We start from the raw sequence: 25,307 nt of genomic DNA, 5'->3' as shown, positions 1-25,307 counted from the left end.
GTTAGGACTTTTGTAACTAAACTGAAAAGATAAGATGAATTCTGGCTCACTTTAGCTTGTGGCCCAGATCAAAAAGCACATCTGTGCAATTGCATGAGTATGAATGTGGATAACAATGTTTTAATATGAGTTACTACTGTTTATTGAACAGTAGCACTAACTCCTTTTCATTTAAAAAAAATCTCACTTAATTTTCACTTTAAGCATGTGAGTTCTATAGCACTACACACATTTTGTGGATAAAACCCATTGAAGTAAACCCACAGATATTAGAATTTTGTTGTTCAGAGAGACAAAGTAGTCATTAAAGGAAATGTTTAGAGAGACAAAGTAGTCATTGAAGGACCATCTACATATCTTAAAAGGATATAAAATATTAAAGATATCTAAATAGATTTACAATTTAGACAGTACTTTGACATTTGTCCTTTGTGCATTTTATATTGAGCTGAGTTGCTGTATTAGAAATTTGCATTTTTATTTGCTGCTTGATCTGGGAAACTTTTTAATCTCTTAGTATTCATTCACTCCTGGAATTTCAAGACATTAGAGCAGAACTTCCCAAAGTGAGTTCTAGCTAAAAAGCTTTTTATAAAAAAACAAACAACAACCCAACCCTAATTAGTAATAAAATCAAATATGAACATACCTTTAAATATTTAAGTGAAATATATGCAGCTTGAAGTCAGTGGTAAAAAAGATACACCTAGATTTATATTGGTGACTGAAAAAGACTGCAGAATCTTCCAAAAGTAGTAAGATAGTAGGAGGAGGCATCTAATATATGTAAATTGATTTTAGATATTTCGATAAGTTTAAGATGCAGCTACCATAAACTTAATTTTAGATGTGAAATAAAGTTTCTGTATTATATGCTTACTTATTCAATTTTCCCCAGTCTAGAATTAATTTCCCCCCCTCCCTGTATTCCATCTGGAAAAATCATACTCATTCTTTACAATCCAGAAAATGCCCTGCCAGTCATATTCCTCTATCACTTGATACGTATCACATTGTATTACAATTAAGTTGGCTTTCTTCCTTTAGCATTACAGAGATCTGGTACATAGAAGGTGATTGACAGATATTTGTAGAATGAATGAAGGAATGGATGAGTAAATTATATATTTAATTAATTTAACTAATTAAAGACTTTATTTTATTTGAGCGACAGAGTGAGCACCAGCGGGAGAGGGGTAGAGGGAGAGGGAGAAGCAGACTCCCCGCTAAGCAGGGAGCCCAATGCTGATGCGGGTTCAATCCCAGAACCCTGAGATTATGACCTGAGCCCAAGGTGGATGTCCAACCAACTGAGCCACCTGGGCACCCCAATTTAACAATATTTTTATCCAGTGCTATTTGGATCAACTTTTATAAATATCGAAAATTATCAAGCAAGGGGGTAACTAAGGTCATGGTCAAAATCTTTGGGAACATTTACTGATGCCTTTTTCTTTACTGGGTGAATATTAAATTGAAAAGGATTATGAAGAAATTACAAACGTTAAGACATTTTATTATGGAAATTTTCAAATGAAGAATTCTACAGTGAACACCAGAATACCTACCTCTCATATTTTAGCAGACATTTTCTGATTATATATCTATCCACTATTCATCCCTCTACTCATGTGTCAATCCGTCTTATTTATTTTGCATTTCAAAGTAAATTTCAGGCACTTATCCCTAAATACTTCAGCATGCATATCATTAACTAGAGTTCAGTCATAGTTTTTTTCTTTTCTTTTTCCTCTTGAGGTAAAATTTAAATACAACAAGGATGTATAAATCTTAAGGAAACATTTGCTGAGTTTCGACATATGTGTAGACCTGTGTAACCCAAACCTTTATCAAGATACAGAATATTACCATCAATCCAGAATGTTCCCTCATGTCCATTACTAGTCAAACTCTGCCCTCACACCCTACAGGCAACCATTTTTCTGTTCATTGCCCCCATACCCTGTACCAGTTAGTTTTGCCAAAAAAATGACATCTTTAGGGAATCAAAATATGTAAATGTTTGCCTGAAGAGAACACGGAAAGGTGAAGAATTGCTTTGTGAATTGATCTTAAGAATGATAGCTGAAAAATCTGAGAGGGTAGTTGACAAAGGAAAGCTGAAATGATTCATGAAATGACTAATGACGTGGATTGAGGGGAATGCCAGAAGTACACACAGCTAGCATTCTGTTCAGCCTGTAATTGCTTATAATGGCACAGAGTGTATCAACCTGAAAGTCACTTGACAGAGGTTTTTTGCCTGGTGGTCAGCAAAAAGTGACACAATTCTCTGGCCAAAACAAGCTCATATTTTATAAAGGTTATAAAATTGAAATATTTGAAATGATTATTTCAAATGTTTTGCTTTTGTGATAGAATTGTTTACTATTTGGCTTCAAAATAATCTATCATAAAATGTTGATGAAAATGCAGAGTTTTAGTTATTGCACAGAGAAGAAACCTACTTTGGGATATATAAAACTGCTCTGGATTAAGACTATCTGTATTTAAAGTTTTTTTTTTTTTTAATTTTATTTATTTATTCATGATAGTCACAGAGAGAGAGACAGAGAAGCAGAGACACAGACAGAGGGAGAAGCAGGCTCCATGCAGAGAGCCCGACGTGGGATTCGATCCCGGGTCTCCAGGATCGCGCCCAGGGCCAAAGGCAGGCACCAAACCGCTGCGCCACCCAGGGATCCCTGTATTTAAAGTTTTAATGGTGTAGTTGTACATCATGTATGGTTGTAATGAATCCCAGATGTTGTTCAAGTACTTTGTATAGATCACTAATATATTTGAATTCAATAAAGAAAGAAGCCAGCAATAAAATGTACAAAATTGCACAGCTTAGTCTGGGCACATGCCCTGACTGTCCATCAACAGCTTCCAGCCTCTCTTCTGTACAGCACAGCCAGACTCTTGAGTGCCAGCTGATGGATTGTTAAAGTGCATAGAACCATTTGCCCACTTTCCCTTTCTTTTTCCCCCTCAATTTCCTCCTTTACCTCTCTCCTTCCTTTCTTGCTAATTAAACATATTTATTGTCTACCTCCTATGTGACTCTATGTTAGAAGGTGGAGTTACTGTAGCATATCCCTTATTGTAAAATGGGTTCTATAGATGCTACTCAGATTTATAAACATAAACTTCTAATAAACTAGAACTCATTTTTATTTTTTTTTATTATTTGTTTTTTTTTTTTTTTTAGAACTCATTTTTAAAAATATCATGCATCCTAGAATTTGTGAACGGGGTTTCTAGAAGATGGGACATGTTGGTATCTGTGATAGGATAGATTCTTGGAAGTTAATTGCATGCTCATACTCTTGACTTCATTCTTTTCTCTCCACAACTGACAACTGGACTTGCTTTCCTACTGATACTGCCCACTGTATCAACTGTTCATGCTCAGTGTGTGATACGTATAGTTTGCTATCTTTTTTTTTTTTTTTTTGAAAAATTTTCACTTGAGCCTTTGTCCAATAGATAGGACCTTATATAATTATAAAATTATATAAAAACATTATAAAATCATATAAAATATATAATTTTATTTGTTTTGAAATAAGTATTCTGAGAGAAGTTTGGAATTTCTTAGGTGATCTCTCAGTTTGTGTAGTAGTAGAGAAAAATGTTCAGAGCCTGAAGCAAGAAACTGAATTAGTTTTCTCCATTTTATTAGCTATGACTTTTAATGATTCACTTAAGTACTTAGTTTTCATTATTTAAAACAAAGTACTTTTCAATTCAGGCTAAATCCCAGAAAAGAAAAAAAACATAAAAATGTAAGTATATTTACTTTAGAACAATTAAATATTTTTAGTGATAAAATAAACATCACTTCAGCCATTTATTTCTATGTGTACAGTTCTGTAGCATTTGAGTATATTCTCATTAGGCAACCATCACTATTCATCTCCCTAAACTGAAAATATGTATCTATTAAGGAGTAACTCAGTAACCGCTTATTCCAAACCTTGCCCGCCCCCTCCCCGGCCCCAAACCCCTGGCAACCACCATTCCACCTTCTGTCTCTGAATAAAACCATTTTTCTTGAGTAAGGGTGACAGGTTGTCTCTTTACTTCTAATATTATTTCAGTTCTTTCTTTTTTATCAAGCAGGGTTAGTCAGAGAGAATACATGTTTTCCAAGTCTAATTTCAGTTAATTTTTTCACATAGCCTCTAATTTTTTTTAGATGATTGAAATTTTTTTGTCTTAACTGTCAAAGTATTGTTTACATATTAGAATAACATCCTACAGCTATAGGAGGAGACAGCAACAAAAACACTTCTGAATAAGTGTGCCTAAGCAATTAAATAAATGCAATCCATTTAAAGCTTTAGCCATTTATGTGAAATTAAGCATTTCATTTGATTTCCACCTATGGTTATGACTTTCAGAAATCTGATTTACAATTTATTTGATGTAATTTCAGGTTGAGAATATCTTTGCAATACAATAATGAGAAATTAGGTTATCTGAAGTATGGCTTAATGAAGTGTAAAGGGTATGAAATAAAAAATAAAATGTAACTTAGGGAATATTTGCATGAATGGTATTACCTATTGGGCATTTTTATACTACATTTTCATAATACATAAAGTTGGTTTAAAATGTTGATAGAACGTTTTCTAAATATAATTAAAAGACTAAACTTTTTGTCTTACTTAAATGAATTGTTGTTGTTAGATTAGCATTTAGTTTCAATATATTGTTTACTTAAAAAAAAAAGCCTTGGTCATTTGAATAACTATAACTGTAATTGTACTAAGAACTTAACTGCCATTAGCAGCAGTATAGTACAAAGCTCAAAGGCATCCAGTGTAACTCAATTACCAGGACTGACATTTGTATCTGTGCTAGTGAGGTGTGAACTTTTTTTGTACTGAAGGTTGAAGAGATATCAGATAAGCTTCAGTGAGAGTAGAAGGCATATATTTCAAATTAACCACTTCAAATTCTGGGATTTAATGATAGTGATGTGACTGGGTTATTAAATGTTGTAACAAATGTAGAATGAATAAACAAAAATGAGGATATTGCTAATTAGTAAGTATATATTTTAATCAAGACATAATTTCCTAGCACCAGGAGCAGATCAAGGTTTTGTTGGGGACCGAAACAGATCTTTGGGGGGGATTCCCTTTTAAGAAAGAAGTACAAAATTACAAATACAAGTTTATGTACAAAAGTCAACATTTTTTTAGAATGAAAAAAGAACAGATTACAGATTGCAAAAGAGGCCAATGACATAATCACCACAATATTTAGAAAATGACATTTTAAAACTGTTGATTGTAGTTTTAAATTATTTTTTCTACAAGTATAGGTTGTTTAGTGTTTGCTTCTATCACAATGCTTTTATAATACGATTTTCTATAAAGAAACTCCAAAGATAAATCTTTGCTCTAACTTGGCTAATAATTTTTTTAAAACATTTAATTTATTTATTCATGAGAGAGAGAGAGAGAGAGAGAGGCAGAGACATAAGCAGAAGGAGAAGCAGGCTCCCTCTGGGGAATCTGATGCAGAACTTGATCCCAGGACCCTGGGATCATGACCTGAGCTGAAGGCAGACACTCAACCACTGAGCTACCCAGGTGCCCCTAAACTTTTGTTTTTATTGATAGTTGAAGTATAAGAAACATGCAGTTTCACTTACAGACACACCCAGTATTTGTAGAAGTGTTACAAATTTGTGCTGTACAATTTCAGAGAAGTTCCATTTCATGAGTCCTATCAATAAGAAAAAAAATATGGTGTATTTATAATTAAATATATTATCAACTATATTCATAATAGAAATTTGGTCAGGTATTGATTAAAAATGGAAATTATTTGCTTATACTGTTTCATATCTCATGATTGGAAAAATTTCCCAACGATTCGTTTCTAGCTGCGTACATTTCAGACTGTTTCTCCTCTACTTATATATCCTGTGATTCTAGTTGCCATGAGACACGTTCATGTCGCCTCTGATATCCGATTTTGCATCTTCATTTCATGACTCTAGGAGAGGTGAAGTTGTAGGAAAAAGGTATATTCCCAGAAGCCATCCTGCAATATGACAGTAATTTATTACATGAGAAAATGACTGAGACCCACATGCATATGTCCCACTAAACCGAAACTGAATATATCTCTAACTCACCTTTCCTTTTGCTGGAATCCCAGTCTACCCACTCATGCCATTCAATGTGCATTCAAGTGCAAGGGTGGTGAAGTGTAAGTTGGAGGGGCAAGAGAAAGAATTTTTTTATGACTAAAGCATCTTAAAATTTTGCATCGTGTATGAAAATGCATCATCATGAGAACACGTTGCTAAGCCTCCTCCCAGGTCCCTGAAAGGGTCTATTCAAGCAAGGTGCCCTGAAGCTTAAGTTTCATGGGCAATTGTATGATTAACAAGTCAAAAAGTACTATTTTCTGTATTGATAGAAATCTGTTCAATATGGTAGCTGCTAGACCTTCTTCTGTGGCTATTGAAGACTTGAAAAATAATTTGTGCAATTGAAGAAATGAGTCTTTAATATGCAATTCTAATTACTTTAAATTTAGATAGATATATGTGGTTAATGGCTACTCTATTGGACAGTGCAGGTCTAGTGTCTTCTTCATTACTATTTGCATATAATATTAGTACTCATTTAATTTTATTAAAGTTAGTACATATTCTATTATGCTTAACTTATGATGTCATTTAGGTATGAACTCTGAATTGTCACCTACATTCTGTATTACATATGGTACATTTATTGCCTACTGAGTAAAGTAGGCAACTCTCGTAATTATGGACAAGATTTTAGTTTGTAAATCTATTTAAATTATTGAAAAAATAACTTTAAAGTGTTTCTTCTGATTGGAATCTTTTGATTGTCTTGCTAGAAAATAATCTTGAACCAAACATACTGAAAAATCTTCAATTATGGGTTAAAACGTGTGTTTTCAAAGCAGTGGTTAAAATCTTTTGTATGAATGTTTTTCTCTTTGGAAATTTAATAAAGTGTTTCTTTCCAAAAACAACAGGAAAGTGTATTATTTGGTTGATGTACTTAATAGTTTATTTGACTGCTTAGTTTGCTAATCCTAGTAATTCAAACCAGATTCCAAAATTTGGGTTAAATCTTATCATTCTGCAACATGGCATTTGGCAATAATTTATGAATATTTAATTGGTAGAGAAAAGAGAACGCTTGCATATTGTTCAGTACAGTTATGTGAACTGCCATTGTCACTTAACATTTTATATAATTTTTGAAAAATGTTGCAAATATTTTATGTCTAGCACAGGATAGAACATTTTCATTATTGTTCATGCAGTGAACAGATGACCTTTCAAGCATCATGTATAAAGTTTTAATGTGTACTTAAATAGGATAGTTAATGATTTTCTGTTCATGAGCTAGTGATTTTTATTTGCACAGTTGAGTGTTGTACAGAGACCATCTATTCCCAATTTCTGTCACCTATATGTAATAATTCAGTGTTTAGACTGACTAGATTAACTTTTTAAAATTGAGGTAAAATTCACATAATATAAAATTATTTTAAAGCATATCATTCATTGGCATTCACAATGCCATGTCACCTTTTAGTTCCAAAAAGCTATTATTCCTAACGGAGTCTCCCATATCCAGAATGGATTTACTTATCTGAATATTTTATATAAATAATAAACCATGTGGCCTTTTGTTTCTGGTTCTTTCACTTAGTATAATATTTTCAGGGCTCACCCACCCTATAGCATGTGTTGATGCTTTATTTCTTTTTTTTTTTCTTCATTCCTTTTAAAATTTTTTTTTAATTTTGTAAAGATTTTATTTATTCATCAGAGACAGAGAGAGAGAGAGAGAGAGAGAGAGAGAGAGAGAGATAGGCGCACAGACACAGGCAGAGGGAGAAGCAGGCTCCATGCAGGGAGCCTGACATGGACTCGATATCGGGTCTTTAGGACCATACCTTGGGCCAAAGGCAGCGCTAAACCGCTGGGCCCCCCGGGCTGCCCTGCTTCATTCCTTTTTAACGCTGAAGAGTAATTCATTGTATAGATATACCACATTTTGTTTATTGCTTTATCCATTAGAATAACTTTTAAAATACAGTTGAACTATGTTTTTCAGTAATTTTTCTTAACCAGTTCTAAGCCTTGGTTGACCATATGACCTTCCCCTTAAAGTATTTATTTAAATGTTAATAATATAGTCTAATACAATTGTTGTAAATTTAACGATGAATCATAAAATGATATGGCTGGAAGAAAAAGAAAATTTGGTTTCTCAGAGACTGATACCATTTTTTCCACTATAATTTGATAAGAAAAGAAGACAGAAATCAAATACTCTTTATCCACACGGAGAAGAAAAGTCATAAAAATACTTAGATCTAAAATTTTCAATATTCTTCTCAATATCAGTGAATATACATGTTTTTAAAAATGGTGAGTCTCACCAGAATTTTGAATTCTGTGATATAAGATGTGTTATGTCATAGTATAAGGGCTTTTTTGATGTGTAATGTCTTATTTCACTAGGGTGGGCTTTACTTTTTTTAGTTTAGAGATGGGCACATAGAAAAGAATTAATATTGATTCTGCTTTTGAAAATTATGTAAAATCTATATTCAGAAATTCAAGATTCATAATATGTCTTATTTGCAGATTTTTACACTTTTGATTTCTCTTTGTACTTCTTTTGGGGGTCTTTTGACCCCCCCCCCCTTTATTTTTAAAGTTATCACTGGGCGACATTTTACAAAACACTAAGTAGCATTTAAAAAAGTTGCACCTGGGTGGCTCAGTGGTTGAGCGTCTGCCTTTGGCTCTGGTTGTGATCCCAGAGTCCTGGGATTGAGTTCTGTGTCAGGCTCCTTGCAGGGAGTCCGCTTCTTCCTTTGCCCATGTCTCTGCCTCTCTGGGTCTCTCATGAATAAATAAATAAAATCTTAAAAAAATATATAAATATATATATAAATATATAAAAATATATATATAAATATAAACATATATAAACATATATAAATATAAACATATATATATATATAAAGTTGCTTCCCAAAAGAATTGTTCTTGTATTTTATTCTTGATTGTGCATTTTTAAAAATAGGCCTTGGTTGTGTCATATAGGCTTGTTGTATTTTGGCTTTTCAAAATGTCATATGCCAGCTATATGCAAAATAAAGTAATTTGCATTTTTATAACAATGAAATTCAGTACTTATTTCAGAATAAACAAAAATCCAAAATGACTTCTTTGGCCTAATCTGTTGACTTTGGTAGTTTGTCAGCTAGAGGGTAACAGTGTTTGTTTTGTATGACTATGTAACAATTACCACAAACTTAGTGGCTGAAGAGAACATGAATTATCCCATAGTTTTTGTGGATGAAGAATCTGGTCTGGGTGTAGCTGGACTCTGTGAGCAGAATCTCACAGGGTAAAAAACAAGGTCATGGTGGGGCTGCAATCTCATGAAGTCCTATCCCATGTTGGTGTGGTATGATTATAGTCCCCATTTTGTTGTTTGCTGTTGTCTGGAGACTGCTTTCAATCCTTAGAGGCCACCTTCTGAGGTTATCCTTGCTATGTGATTTATTTTCTTCTTTTCTCTTCTTTTTTTTTTTTTTTTTTTAAAGATTTTGTTTATGTATGAGAGACATGAAGAGAGAGGCAGAGACACAGGCAGAGAGAGAAGCAGCCTCCATGCAGGGAGCCCGATGTGGAACTCGATCCAGGGACCCCAGGATCACACCCTGAGCCGAAGGCAGGTGCTAAACTGCTGAGCCACCCAGGGATCCCATATGATCCTTTTTCTTGAAGGCCAACCAGAGAATCTCTCCCAAGTTTTGAGGCTTTTCTCTTTTAAGTCCCAGGCTTTAAGTCCCTTTTAAGGGCTTACCTGATTAGCCCCGAACAATCTCCCTTTGATTAACTCAAAGTCCATTGCTTTGGGACCTTAATTACATCTGTAAAATCGCTTCACCTTTGTCATATAATGTAACCTGATACAGGGAGTGAACCTTATCATATTCACAGTGCTGTCCACACTCAAGGGAAAGAGATTATGGGGTGTGTACAGCAGGAGGCAGGAATCTTGGAGGCTACTTAGAATTCTCCCTACCACACATTATTATAAATTATGTGATATTTTAAAAATGTGTGTTTTAAAATCAGTAACTATATTTTTTAGAGCAGTTTTAGGCTTATGGAAAAGTTGAGTAGAAAGTAAAGTTCCCACATATCTCTGCTCTCTCTACATGCGTTCTCTTATTAGTTTCATATTTAATGTGGTACATTTGTTAAAATTGATGAACCCTCTATTGATGGAATATCATTAAGGCAAGTTCTTACTTAACATTCAGGGTTCACTCCTTGCGTTTAGTTCTATCAGTTTTGACACATGCATAATATTGTATATCTACCATTACAGTACCAAACAGAAGAGTTTAATCTCCCTACAAATCCCTTGTGATCCACCTGTTATTCACCCTTCCCTGCCTCCTCCTGTACCTCTGGTAACCACTGGCCTTTTTGTTTTCTCTAATCGCTTACTTTTCCAGAATGCCACATAGTTGGGACCATACAGTATGTAGCCTTTTCCAGACTATCTTATTTCACGTACTAGTATGCATTTAAAGTTCCTGCATGTGGGGTGCCTTAGTGGCTCAGTCGGTTAAGTGTCTGACTCTTTTTTTTTTTAATTTTTTATTTTTTTAATTTTTTATTTTTTTAATAAATTAATTTTTATTGGTGTTCAATTTACCAATATACAGAATAACACCCAGTGCTCATCCCGTCAAGTGTCCCCCTCAGTGCCCGTCACCCATTCACCCCACCCCCCGCCCTCCTCCCCTTCCACCACCCCTAGTTCATTTCCCAGAGTTAGGAGTCTTTATGTTCTGTCTCCCTTTCTGATATTTCCCACACATTTCTTCTCCCTTCCCTTATATTCCCTTCACTATTATTCATATTCCCCAAATGAATGAGAACATACACTGTTTGTCCTTCTCCGATTGACTTACTTCACTCAGCATAATACCCTCCAGTTCCATCCACGTTGAAGCAAATGGTGGGTATTTGTCGTTTCTAATGGCTGAGGAATATTCCATTGTATACATAAACCACATCTTCTTTATCCATTCATCTTTCGATGGACACCGAGGCTCCTTCCACAGTTTGGCTATTGTGGACATGGCTGCTAGAAACATCGGGGTGCAGGTGTCCCGGCGTTTCATTGCATCTGAATCTTTGGGGTAAATCCCTAACAGTGCAATTGCTGGGTCGTAGGGCAGGTCTATTTTTAACTCTTTGAGGAACCTCCACACAGTTTTCCAGAGTGGCTGCACCAGTTCACATTCCCACCAACAGTGTAAGAGGGTTCCCTTTTCTCCGCATCCTCTCCAACATTTGTTGTTTCCTGCCTTGTTAATTTTCCCCATTCTCACTGGTGTGAGGTGGTATCTCATTGTGGTTTTGATTTGTATTTCCCTGATGGCAAGTGATGCAGAGCATTTTCTCATGTGCATGTTGGCCATGTCTATGTCTTCCTCTGTGAGATTTCTCTTCATGTCTTTTGCCCATTTCATGATTGGATTGTTTGTTTCTTTGCTGTTGAGTTTAATAAGTTCTTTATAGATTTTGGAAACTAGCCCTTTATCTGATATGTTATTTGCAAATATCTTCTCCCATTCTGTAGGTTGTCTTTGAGTTTTGTTGACTGTATCCTTTGCTGTGCAAAAGCTTCTTATCTTGATGAAGTCCCAATAGTTCATTTTTGCTTTTGTTTCTTTTGCTTTCGTGGATGTATCTTGCAAGAAGTTACTGTGGCCAAGTTCAAAAAGGGTGTTGCCTGTGTTCTCCTCTAGGATTTTGATGGAATCTTGTCTCACATTTAGATCTTTCATCCATTTTGAGTTTATCTTTGTGTATGGTGCAAGAGAGTGGTCTAGTTTCATTCTTCTGCATGTGGATGTCCAATTTTCCCAGCACCATTTATTGAAGAGACTGTCTTTCTTCCAGTGGATCGTCTTTCCTCCTTTATCGAATATTAGTTGACCATAAAGTTCAGGGTCCACTTCTGGGTTCTCTATTCTGTTCCATTGATCTATGTGTCTGTTTTTGTGCCAGTACCACACTGTCTTGATGACCACAGCTTTGTAGTACAACCTGAAATCTGGCATTGTGATGCCCCCAGATATGGTTTTCTTTTTTAAAATTCCCCTGGCTATTCGGGGTCTTTTCTGATTCCACACAAATCTTAAAATAATTTGTTCTAAGTCTCTGAAGAAAGTCCATGGTATTTTGATAGGGATTGCATTAAACGTGTAAATTGCCCTGGGTAGCATTGACATTTTCACAATATTAATTCTGCCAATCCATGAGCATGGAATATTTTTCCATCTCTTTGTGTCTTCCTCAATTTCTTTCAGAAGTGTTCTATAGTTTTTAGGGTATAGATCCTTTACCTCTTTGGTTAGGTTTATTCCTAGGTATCTTATGCTTTTGGGTGCAATTGTAAATGGGATTGACTCCTTAATTTCTCTTTCTTCAGTCTCATTGTTAGTGTATAGGAATGCCATTGATTTCTGGGCATTGATTTTGTATCCTGCCACGCTACCAAATTGCTGTATGAGTTCTAGCAATCTTGGGGTGGAGGCTTTTGGGTTTTCTATGTAGAGTATCATGTCATCGGCGAAGAGGGAGAGTTTGACTTCTTCTTTGCCAATTTGAATGCCTTTAATGTCTTTTTGTTGTCTGATTGCTGAGGCTAGGACTTCCAATACTATGTTGAATAGCAGTGGTGAGAGTGGACATCCCTGTCTTGTTCCTGATCTTAGGGGAAAGGCTCCCAGTGCTTCCCCATTGAGAATGATATTTGCTGTGGGCTTTTCGTAGATGGCTTTTAAGATGTCGAGGAAAGTTCCCTCTATCCCTACACTCTGAAGAGTTTTGATCAGGAATGGATGCTGTATTTTGTCAAATGCTTTCTCTGCATCTAATGAGAGGATCATATGGTTCTTGGTTTTTCTCTTGCTGATATGATGAATCACATTGATTGTTTTACGAGTGTTGAACCAGCCTTGTGTCCCGGGGATAAATCCTACTTGGTCATGGTGAATAATTTTCTTAATGTGTTGTTGGATCCTATTGGCTAGTATCTTGTTGAGAATTTTTGCATCCATGTTCATCAGGGATATTGGTCTGTAATTTCCTTTTTGGTGGGGTCTTTGTCTGGTTTTGGAATTAAGGTGATGCTGGCCTCATAGAATGAATTTGGAAGTACTCCATCTCTTTCTATCTTTCCAAACAGCTTTAGTAGAATAGGTATGATTTCTTCTTTAAACGTTTGATAGAATTCCCCTGGGAAGCCATCTGGCCCTGGACTCTTGTGTCTTGGGAGGTTTTTGATGACTTCTTCAATTTCCTCCCTGGTTTTTGGCCTGTTCAGGTTTTCTATTTCTTCCTGCTCCAGTTTTGGTAGTTTGTGGCTTTCCAGGAATGCGTCCATTTCTTCTAGATTGCCTAATTTATTGGCGTAGAGCTGTTCATAATATGTTTTTAAAATCGTTTGTATTTCCTTGGTGTTGGTAGTGATCTCTCCTTTCTCATTCATGATTTTATTAATTTGAGTCTTCTCTCTCTTCTTTTTAATAAGGTTGGCTAATGGTTTATCTATCTTATTAATTCTTTCAAAGAACCAACTCCTGGTTCTATTGATCTGTTCCACAGTTCTTCTGGTCTCAATTTCGTTGAGTTCTGCTCGAATTTTAATTAACTCTCTTCTTCTGCTGGGCGTCGGGTCGATTTGCTGCTTCTTCTCTAGCTCCTTTATGTGTAAGGTTAGCTTTTGTATTTGAGTTCTTTCCAGTTTTTGAATGGATGCTTGTATTGCGATGTATTTCCCCCTCAGGACTGCTTTTGCTGCATCCCAAAGATTTTGAACAGTTGTATCTTCATTCTCATTAGTTTCCATGAATCTTTTTAATTCTTCCTTAATTTCCTGGTTGACCCTTTTATCTTTTAGCAGGATGGTCCTTAACCTCCACGTGTTTGAGGTCCTTCCAAACTTCTTCTTGTGATTGAGTTCTAATTTCAAGGCGTTATGGTCTGAGAATATGCAGGGGACGATCCCAATCTTTTGGTATCGGTTCAGACCCGATTTGTGACCCAGTATGTGGTCTATTCTGGAGAAAGTTCCATGTGCACTTGAGAAGAATGTGTATTCAGTTGAGTTTGGATGTAAAGTTCTGTAGATATCTGTGAAATCTATCTGGTCCAGTGTATCATTTAAAGCTCTCGTTTCTTTGGAGATGTTGTGCTTAGAAGACCTATCAAGGGTAGAAAGAGCTAGATTGAAGTCACCAAGTATAAGTGTATTATTATCTAAGTATTTCTTCACTTTGGTTAATAATTCGTTTAAGTATTTGGCAGCTCCCACATTCGGGGCATATATATTGAGGATTGTTAAGTCCTCTTGCTGGATAGATCCTTTAAGTATGATATAGTGTCCCTCTTCGTCTCTCACTACAGTCTTCGGTGTAAATTTTAGTTTATCTGATATAAGGATGGCTACCCCTGCTTTCTTTTGAGAACCATTTGAATGGTAAATGGTTCTCCAACCTTTTATTTTCAGGTTGTAGGTGTCCTTCTGTCTAAAATGAGTCTCTTGTAGACAGCAAATAGATGGGTCCTGCTTTTTTATCCAGTCTGAAACCCTGCGCCTTTTGATGGGGTCATTAAGCCCGTTCACGTTCAGAGTTACTATTGACAGATATGAGTTTAGTGTCATCATGATATCTATTTAGTCCTTGTTTTTGTGGATTGTTCCACTGAACTTCTTCTTAAAGGGGAATTTTAAGAGTCCCCTTAAAATTTCTTGCAGAGCTGGTTTGGAAGTCACATATTCTTTCAGTTCCTGCCTGTCTTGGAAGCTCTTTATCTCTCCTTCCATTTTGAATGAGAGCCTTGCTGGATAAAGTATTCTTGGTTGCATGTTCTTCTCATTTAGGACCCTGAATATATCCTGCCAGCCCTTTCTGGCCTGCCACGTCTCTGTGGAGAGGTCTGCTGTTACCCTAATATTCCTCCCCATGAAAGTCAGGGACTTCTTGTCTCTTGCTGCTTTAAGGATCTTCTCTTTATCTTTGGAATTTGCAAGCTTCACTATTAAATGTCGAGGTGTTGAACGGTTTTTATTGATTTTAGGGGGGGATCTCTCTATTTCCTGGATCTGAATGCCTGTTTCCCTTCCCAGATTGGGAAAGTTTTCAGCTAGGATTTGTTCAAATACATATTCTGGCCCTCTGTCCCTTTCGGCGCCCTCGGGAACCCCAATTAAATGTAGGTTTTTCTTCCTTAGGCTGTCATTTATTTTCCTTAATCTGTCTTCATGGTCTTTTAATTGTCTGTCTCTTTTTTCCTCAGTTTCCCTCTTTGCCATTAACTTGTCTTCTATGTCACTCACTCGTTCTTCCACCTCGTTAACCCTCGTCGTTAGGACTTCTAGTTTGGATTGCATCTCATTCAATTGATTTTTAATTTCTGCCTGATTGGATCTAAATTCTGCAGTCATGAAGTCTCGTGAGTCCTTAATGCTTTTTTCTAGAGCCACCAGTAGCTGTAGAATAGTGCTTCTGAATTGGCTTTCTGACATTGAAGTGTAATCCAGATTTTGTAACTCTGTGGGAGAGAGGGCTGTTTCTGATTCTTTCTTTTGAGGTGAGGTTTTCCTTCTAGTCATTTTGCTCAGTGCAGAGTGGCCAAAAACAAGTTGTATTGGGAAAAGGAGAGAAAGAGAGAGAAGGAAAGAAAAGAGAAAGAGAAAAAAGAAAAAGAAGAAAAAAAAAGGGAAAAAAAGAGAAGAAAAAGAGAAAGAAAAAGAAAGGTGAAAAAAAAGGGGTGGGTGGGGGAAGCAATCAGAAATCAAAAAGAAAAGAGAAAAGAAAAAAAAAAAAACAAAAAACACGGGGGAGTATCTTCTGATTCTGTAGACTTTAAGTCCCTTGACTTCCCCTGGAACTGGTCCGTCCAGCTGGTCTTCTGGGGGAGGGGCCTGCTGTGCTGATTTTCAGGTGTTAGCACTTGGGGGAGCTGCTCTGCCCCTGCCTGCTGCAGGGCTCAGCGGGGGTTGTTTACCCCGTGAGGCCCCAGGAGGAACAGCCGCAGTGGCTATGGCAACTCTGGAAGCCTGGATTCAGCCTCCGCAGGAACTACGGGGCTCTCCGTCCGCAGGGCCTGGAGGCTCCGGGGCGGGGCCGCTGATCTGCTCAGCTCGGGGCAGGAGCGTCCTCGCTGTCCTGGGCCCTCCCGGCCTCTGCCTGTCCCGGGGGAGGCCGGATCCTGGGCTGTGTCCCGGCGCCCTGTGCTCCGGGGCCTGCGCTGGTGGATTCGCGCTCCCGCCCCGCAGCCCCCTCCGCGGAGCCGCCGCCCGAGCCCCTCCGAGCTGCTCCGGGCCCCGCCGTGCGCGCTGCAGCCCTTAGGGAGCTCGGAGCACTCTCCTGGGCTCGCAGGTGTCTGTTAGTGTCCCAGGGAGCCCGAGGGCATCCCCGCCCTCCTGGGTCCTGCTCCAACTCCCTGCGAGCCCCTTTCCGCCCGCCGGGAAGGTTGGTGCAGCTCCTGCTCCTCCGGGACGGGGCTCTCCTGTCCTGGGGACACTCGCCCCGGCCTCAGCCCGGCTCCTCGCGGGGCCCCTCCCCCTCGGAGGCCTTTTGTTTTATTTCTTTTTCCCCGTCTTCCTACCTTGATAGAAGCGCGAACTCTTCTCACTGTAGCGTTCCAGCTGGTCTCTCTTTACATCTCAGGCCGAATTCGTAGATTTTCAGGATGATTTGAAGGTTATCTAGGTAATTTGGTGGGGACAGGTGACCCTACTCTTCCGCCTTCTTGCCCCTCCTCCAAGTGTCTGACTCTTGATTTAGTCTTGGAGTTGTGAAATCTAACCCCGCATCATGCTTCATTCTCAGTAGAGTCTGCTTCAGGTCATCTCTCTTCCTCTCTCTTTGTCCTTCTCCCTGCCATGTACTTGTACATGCTCTCTTTCTTAAATGTTTAAAAAAAAAATAAAGTTCCTCTATGTCTTTCCAGGGCTTGCCAGCTCATTTTTCTAAATTGCTGAATAATACCCTATTATATCGATGTACCATAGTTGTTTATCGAGTAAGCCACCTTCCCTGGTCCTGTTGAGCATTTTGGGGAAGCTGTCTGTGGAGGAGTCACTGAAATTCATTTGGCAGCCTCCTGCTAGGGCAGGAGGAAGGAGTTTCTCTTTGTGGATCCAGTTGCCCGATTGTCTTCTTACTCCTGTGGTGTATGGTAGCGGTGAGCCAACCCGAGCAATGGGCAGAATTCACAGGGAAGGAGATCACAGAGGTGCTGTTGAAACTTTATGGGAAACTGTTGGTTGGGGCTTGTGGGACTTTCTGGGGAAACTGCCTGAGAAGTTGCTCAGGTGGGTGCTACTGAAACTTGCTGGGGAAATGGGGTTGAGGGCCCCTGGGTACCCCTATGCTACTGGCTGTCAGCGGAGCAGGAAAAGAATAAATCACACTGAAAGCAGAAACAAATATTTTCTTACTGCAGTGTTCCTGTAGTACCCTCTCCCGACAAAACAACGTCATGGCAGCTGGGAAGGAACAAATACAGAGCCCTGCTGCAGTATAACACAGCAGGGCAATGGAGGGTGGATTTGAAGCCAACAGTCAAGGAATTGTAACTCCACACTTGGTGTTTCTACTTGGCTGAGTGGTTTTTGAATTTTCATTTATTTTATTTTTTATTATGTTTTAAATATTTTATTTATTTAGTCAGGAGAGTCACACACACAGAGAGAGAGAGAGAGAGAGGCAGAGACACAGGCAGAAGGAGAAGCAGGCTCCATGTAGGGAGCCCGACGTGGGACTCGATCCTAGGTCTCCAGGATCAGGCCTTGGGTTGCAGGTGGCACTAAACAGCTGAGCCACGGGGGGGTGACCCGGCTTTTGATTTTTTAAAAATCAGTAACAAATATGGTAGCTTACTTTCTGCGACTATCAAGATGGTCCTCTGGTTTTGTGTAATCTGTTAATGTGGTGAATTACTTTGATTTGATTTTTGAGTGTTAAACTACTCTTGAATTCCTGAATAAGCTTCATTTGATCATGATGTGTTATCCTTTTATATGTTGCTAGATTTGATTTGGTGTTACTTTGTTAAAGATCTTTATGTGTATATTCATGAAGTATATTGGTCTGTCATATTCTTTTTCCTGTAATATGCATCTGGTTTTGGTGGTTTGGTGGCTCTATAGAGTTAAGTTGGGAAGTGCTCCTTTTCTTTTTTGGACAAGTTTGCTTAGGATTTTTCTCTTTTCTTTCTTAAATATTTTACAGAATTAACCAGTGAAGCCATCTGATACTAAGATTTTCTTCATGAGAAGACTTTTAGTTATAAATTCAATTTATGAAATTGTTTATTGGTTTAGCATCCTGTTTGTAATTTGCATCTTATAAGCAATTTATCCTTGTAATCTAAGTTATGAAGGATATTGGTGTAAGCTTATTTATGCTATTCCCTTGTTCTAATGCTTGAAGCATCTCTAGAATGTACTCTTTCATTTCTGAAATTTATAATTTGTCTTCTATATTTTCTATTCCTTTAGTCATTGTAAGAGGTTTATCATAAAAAAAGTTTTCAAAAAAAGTGGATTTTGGTTTATGATTTCTCTGATACTCTTTATTCGTTTTCCTATGTATTTTAATTTGTTTTTTCTACTTTCTTGAGATAGAAATTTATGTTTCTTAAAAATAAATTATTTTTTCTAAACCAGTGGCTTTCAAATTTTGTTATAAATTGAAATCATATGAGAATCATTAAAAACTACTGATGCCTGTTTTCCAACCCCAGACATTTTGGTTTATTTGTTTACATTGATAATGGGTACAATGGGTTATTTAAAAAGTCCCTAGGTAATTCTAGTGTGTAGCACATTTTATGAAGCACTGTTCTGAGCATTACATTAGCTCCCCCCTCCCCATTTTGGTATTTTGTGTTTTCATTTCATTTTCATTGACTTTAAAATTTCCCTTGTGATTTCTTTTTCTCCTTTGGTTATTTAGAAGTATATTGGTTGACTTCCGTATTTTAGAGGTTTTTGGCTTTGCTTTTATTGATTTGTAGTTTAATTATGTTGCTATTGAAGAAAGTATTCTGAATGATTCCAATCCTTTCAAGTTGAGTTTTTTTTTTTTTTTTGGTTTTGTTTTGTTTTTTTCCTCAAGGCCTGTCACATACTCTCTTTGTTAATTTTTCATGTGCACAGGAGAAATAGGTATTCTGTCACTCATAGGTGGTGGAGTGTTCTATAAATTTCAATTAGGTCAAATTTGTTGATGTGTTATTCAGGTGTTCTATGATTTGCTGATTTTTCTCATTGTTCTATCTGTTACTGGAAGAAGACTGTTGAAATCTACAACTGTTATTGTATCTTGGTTTATTTTTCTTTTCAGTTCTATTAGTTTTTGCTTCATGTGTTCTGAAATTCTGTTTTAGTGCATATGTATTTAGGATTGATTGGTATTTTTTTAAAACTTTATTTGAGAGAGAGAACCAGAGAGAGACCAGGAGTGGAGGGTGGGGCAAAGGGAGAAGCAGACTCCCCATTGAGTAGATAGCCCAATTACAGGCCTCATCCCAGAAACCTAGGATCATGACCTGAGCCAAAGGCAGACAATGAACTGAGCCACCAGACACCTAATTGATTGGTATTCTTGATGAATTGGTTACTTTATCATAATAAAATATCTATCTTTATCCTTGGTGATATTCATTGTTCAGATACCTACTTTGAAATTGTTGTAGCTATTCAAGCCTTCTTATGTTTAGTGTTATTATGATTTATGTATCTTTTAAAATCATTTTACTTTTAACATCTTGTGTCCTTATATTTAATTTGGGCTCATTTTAGATAGCATGCATTTGCTTTTGTTAAATCTGATGATCTATGCCTTTAAATTGGACATGTACTGGCCTTGCTTAGTTGGGCTTCTGCAAGAGAATTAAACCCTATGGAAAATGATTTTAATGATTATTATCCCAGTTTCTTGAGGATGGGACGTTTCAAGTACCAATGTAGGTAACATAGAAGACAAGTTAATTTATTGCTTTGTAAGACTTAGACTTATGACTTAGAGGATTAGGGCTTAATTCTTTCTGGGAGCCCTGGTAAAGATACTGGTTTAGATTATTTACATATAATGTGATTATTTATAGGGTTGAGTTTAAATCTGCCACTTTGTTTCTTTGTCTCTCCTTTTTGTTTGTAATATTTTCTTTTTCTGCCTGGTTTTGGGAAAATTGTGTATATTTTATATGTCATTTTATCTCCATTATTGGCTATACCTTTTTCTTTTAGTTTTTAGTGGTTATACTAGTAGGTATTAGTAAATTATCACATTGTACTTTCAAATAACTATTAGTGAAATGGCATCAAAATATCTTAAAATAGTATACTTTATGTTGCCCCTACCATCTTTTGTGCTATTGTGGTCTTATTTTTTGCTTCTGCATATTTATAATCTCCATAGTACATAATTTTTGTTGTATACAGTCAATTAACTTTTTCAGAGATTTACTTATGTATGAGAGAGAGAGAGCGAGAGAGAGAGAGTGAGCAGGGGGAGGGGCAGAGAGAGAGAGCAGGGAGGAGGGGCAGAGAGAGAGAGAGAGAGACTGAGAGTCAGTCTTAAGCAGACTCCATGCTGACCATGGAACCCAATGCACGACTTGATCTTATGATCCTGAGAACATGACCTGAGCTGAAATCAAGAGTTGGATGCTTAACGCCAACTGTGCCACCTAGGTGTCCTCATAGTCAGTTATCTTTTTAAAGAGATGAAAATTTAGGGGAAAATATTGTGTCTATATATATTCTTTATGCCTTTTATGTAGATGCAAGGTATTACTGCTATTATTTTCCTTGGTATTATTTTCCTTTTACTTGAGAAACCACTGTCAACATTTCTTAAAATTCAGATGAGCTATCCACAACACCTCTGCTTTTATTTGATGTTAATTTTTAAATATTTATTTGTTTGTTTAAAAGATTTATTTTAGAGATTGTGTGTGTGAGTGCATGAGCAAGGGGAGGGACAGAGGGAGACAGAGAATCTCAAGCAGACTCTTTGCTGAGTATGGAGGCCAACTTGGGGCTTGATCTCACAACCCTGAGCTGAAATCAAGAGTCAGTGCTTAACTGACTGAGCCACCCAGGCACCCCTGTGTTCATTTTTTAAAACTTTTAAACTCCAGTTACCATATAGTGTTATATTAGTTTCAAGTGTATGATACAATGATTCAACAGTTCTCTACATCACCTGGTGCTCATCACAAGTGCATTCTGTGATAACCAACACCTATTAGCTCATTCAAATACTCCTCTCCTTGCTAGTAACCATTAGTTTGTTCTCTAATTAAGTCCGTTTCTTTGTTTTTCTCTTTCTTTTTCCCCTTTGCTCATTTGCTTTGTTTCTTAAATTTCACATATGAATGGAATCATATGGTATTTGTCTTTCTCTGACTTATTTCATTTACCATTGTATACTGTACCTGTATCTATGTTGTTGCAAATGAGATTTCATTCTTTTTTAAGGCTGAATAACATTCCATTGTATGTATATCAAATCTTCCTTATTCGTTCATCAACCGATGGACTTGGACTGCTTCCATATCTTGGCTATTGTAAATAATGCTGCACTAATCATTGAGATGCATATATCCCTTTGAATTAATATTTTTGTATTCTTTGGGTAAATATATAGTAGTGTGATTACTGGGTCCTAGGATAATTCTGTTTTTAAATTTTGAGGAACCTCCATACTGTTTTCCACAGTGATTGCACTAATTTGCATTCCCACCAGCAGTGCAGGAGGGTTTCTTTTTCTCCACATTCTTGAGGAGATCTGTTGTTTATTGTGTTGATGTTAGCCATTCTGACAGATATGAGGTGGTATCTCATTGTAGTTTTGATTTACATTTCTCTGGTGATGAGGGATGTTGAGCATCTTTTCATGTGTCTGTAGGCCATCTGGATGTCTTCTTTGGAAAAAAATCTCTATGACTTCTGCCCATTTTTTAATGGATTATTATTTTTTTGGGGGTGTTGGATTTTATAAGGTCTTTGTATATTTTTGGATACTAACCCTTTATCGATATATTTTTTTTTGCAAATATCTTCTTCCATTTCATAGGTTGCCTTTTAATTTTGTTGATTGTTTTCTTTGCAATGTGAAGCCTTTTAGTTTGATGTACTCCCAATAGTTTATTTTTCCTTTGTTTCTCTTGCTTCGGGAGACTTTTCTAGAAAACATTGCTATAGCTCATGTCAAATAAGTTACTGCCTGTGTTCTCATCTAGGATTTTTATAGTTTCAGGTCTCATATTTAGATATTTAATACATTTTGAATTTGTTCTTGTGTATGGTGTATGAAAGTGGTTCGTTCATTCTAAGTATGTGCTGTCCATTTTTCTTGAAATAATTTGTTGAAGAGACACTCCTTTTTCCCATTATATATTCTTTCCTATTCTGTTAAAGACTAATTGACCATAAAGTTTTGAGTTCATTTTAGGTTCTGTTTTGTTCCACTGATTTATGTGTCTTTTTTTTTTTTTTTTGTGCCAGTATCAGGCTGTTTTGATTACTGAAGCTTCATAAAGAACATGAATTCTGGAATTGTGATTCCTCCAGCTTTGCTTTTCTTTGTCAAGATTGCTTTGGCTTTCAAGATCTTCTCTGGTTCCATATAAATTTTAGGATTGTTTATTCTAGTTCTGTGAAAAATGCTGTTTGTGTTTTGATAGGGCTTGCATTAAATGTGTAGCTTGTTATAGGTAGTATAGACTATTAATAATATTTGTTTTTCCATTCCATGAGCATTGGACTACCTTTCCATTTATTTCTGTCATCTTCAAGATTTTTCATTAGAGTTTTATAGTTTTCAGGGTACAGGTCTTTTACCTCTTTGGTAAGGTTTATCAGTTCTAGGGTTTTTTTTTTTTGTTTTTTTTTTTTTTTGAGTAGAGTCTTTCAAATTTTCTATGTAGTGTATCACATCACATCACCTACACATAATGTAAGTTTTACCTCTCAGTGATTTGGATGGCTTTTATTTCTTTTTGTTGTCTGATTGCTGTGGCTATGACTTTCAGTACAATACTGAATAACAGTGGTGGGGATGGGAATCCTTTTCTTGTTCCTGAGCTTGAGAGAATAGCTCTCAGTTTTCCCCATTTAGGGAGATGTTAGCTGTGGGTTTTTTGTAGATGGCCTCTATTCTGCTTAGGTATGTTTCCTGTAAACCTACTTTGTTCTGGGTTTTTAAAATGAATGGATGCTGTACTTTGTCAAATGCTTTTCCTGCATCTATTGAAACGGTGATATGATTCTTATCCTTTCTCTTAATGTGATATATTAAAAATATTGAACCACCCTTGTAACCCAGGAATAAATCCTTGTTGATTGTGGTGAATGATTTTTTGAATGTATTATTGAATTCATTTGCTAGTCTTTTGTTGAGGACTTTTATATTTATGTTCATCAGAGATACTGTCCTATAGTTGTCCTTTTTTGTGGTGTCTTTATCTGATTTTGGTATCTAAGATAATGCTGGCTGCCTAGAATGAATTTGGAAGTTTTCTTTCATTTTCTGTTTTTTGGAATAGTTTGAGAAGATAGGAAAACTCTGGCTCTGAACTTTTGTTTGCTGGGTTTTTTTTTTTTTGTTTAATGATTCTATTTCTTCACTGGTTATCAATCTGTTCAAATATTTGATTTTTTTTCCAATTTCAGTTTTGGTAGTTTATATGTTTCTAGGAATTTATCCATTTCTTCCAGGTTGTCTAATTTGTTCACATATAGTTTTTCATAATATTCTCTTTTAATTCTTTGTATTTCTGTGATTTTGGTGGTTATTTCTCTTCTCATTTGTGATTTTGAGCCCTTTCTCTTTCTTTCTTGAAAAATCTGGCGAGACGTTGATCAATTTTATTGATTCCCATCCTCACTCCCATCCCAAAGAACCATTTCCTGGTTTCAGTGATGGTTTTTGTATATTTGTTTAGTTTCTTTGTCATTTATTTATGCTCTAATCATTATTACTTCCTTCCTTCTGCTGGTTTTAGATTTTGTTTTTCTTTTTCTAACTCCTTTAGATGCAAGCCTAGGTTGATTTTTCTTCTTGAGTTAGGCCTATAGTGCCATAAATTTCCCTCTTAAAACTGCTTTTGCTTCATCCCAAAGGTTTTGGACCATTGTGTTTTCATTTCTACTTCTTTCCATGTACTTTTAAATTCTTTTATTCCTGGTTGACCCATTCATTGTTTGGTAACATGTTATTTAATCTCCATGTATTTGTGTTCTTTCTAGATTTTTTTCTTATAGTTGATTTCTAGTTTCAAAGCGTTATGGTCAGAAAAGATGCATAGCATGGATTTTTTTTTTTTTAATGTTATGACTTTAATCTTGAATTTGTTGAGCCTGGTTTTGTGAGCTAGTAAATTATCTATTCTGGAGAATGTTCTGTGTGCACATGGAAAGAATATGTATTCCGCCTTTTTAGGATAGAACATTCTGAATATATCTGTTAAGTCCATCTGATCCAGTGTGTCGTTCAAAGACATTGATAGCTTGTTGGTTTTCTGTTTAGATGATATGTCCATTGATGTAAGTGGGGTGTTAAAGTCCCTTATTATTTTCTGTGTTATTGATTAGTTCCTTTATGTTTGCTATTAATTGTTTTATGTGTTTGGGTACTCTCATATTGGATGCATCAATATTTACGATTATTATGTTCTTATTGGATTGTCCCCTTTATTATTATATAGTGTCGTTCTTTGTCTCTTGTTACAGTTTTCGTTTTAAAGTCTAGCTTGTCTGATATAAAGATTGCTACCTTGGCTTTCTTTTCACATTTGTTTGCATGATAGATATTTCTCCATTTCCTCACTTTCAATCTGTAAGTGTCTTTAGGTCTATAATGAGTCTCTCGTAGGCAGCATATAAATGGGTCTTTTTTTTTTAACCCATTCTGTCACCCTATGTCTTTTGATTGGAGCATTTAGTCCATTTATTATTATTGATAGATATGTATTTATTGTCATTTTATTACTTGCTTTGTGGTTGTTTCTGATGATTTTGACTGATCCTTTCTTGGCTTTCTCTCTTTCATGTTTTGCTAAATTTCTTTAGTGATATATTTTGGTTTGTTTCTCCTTATTCTTTGCATACTTACTAATAGCTTTTGGTATATGCTTACCATTCAGTTTGTATATAACTCTT

At 36.4% G+C, this 25,307-nt stretch overlaps 1 protein-coding gene across 5 annotated transcripts in view; it reads left to right on the top strand.

Annotated features, from left to right (window-relative positions):
* IMMP2L (inner mitochondrial membrane peptidase subunit 2) overlaps positions 1-25,307 on the top strand; it is an 860,425-nt gene that overhangs the window by 118,542 nt on the left and 716,576 nt on the right. For 2 of the 5 annotated variants that reach the window (XM_055314813.1, XM_055314815.1), the window contains one exon: positions 2,556-3,415. The exons of the other annotated variants lie outside the window; for them this stretch is intronic. In XM_055314813.1, coding sequence (XP_055170788.1) covers positions 2,556-2,723 — 168 coding nt within the window. In that variant the 3' untranslated portion in view covers positions 2,724-3,415. Of the gene's footprint in view, positions 1-2,555; positions 3,416-25,307 lie in introns of those variants that run through there. 5 annotated transcript variants of the gene reach the window in all.

Source organism: Nyctereutes procyonoides, unplaced genomic scaffold (genome assembly GCF_905146905.1).
Source record: "Nyctereutes procyonoides isolate TBG_1078 unplaced genomic scaffold, NYPRO_anot_genome, whole genome shotgun sequence".
NCBI classification, from domain to species: domain Eukaryota; kingdom Metazoa; phylum Chordata; class Mammalia; order Carnivora; family Canidae; genus Nyctereutes; species Nyctereutes procyonoides.
This window is presented reverse-complemented; position numbering and strand designations above follow the sequence as displayed.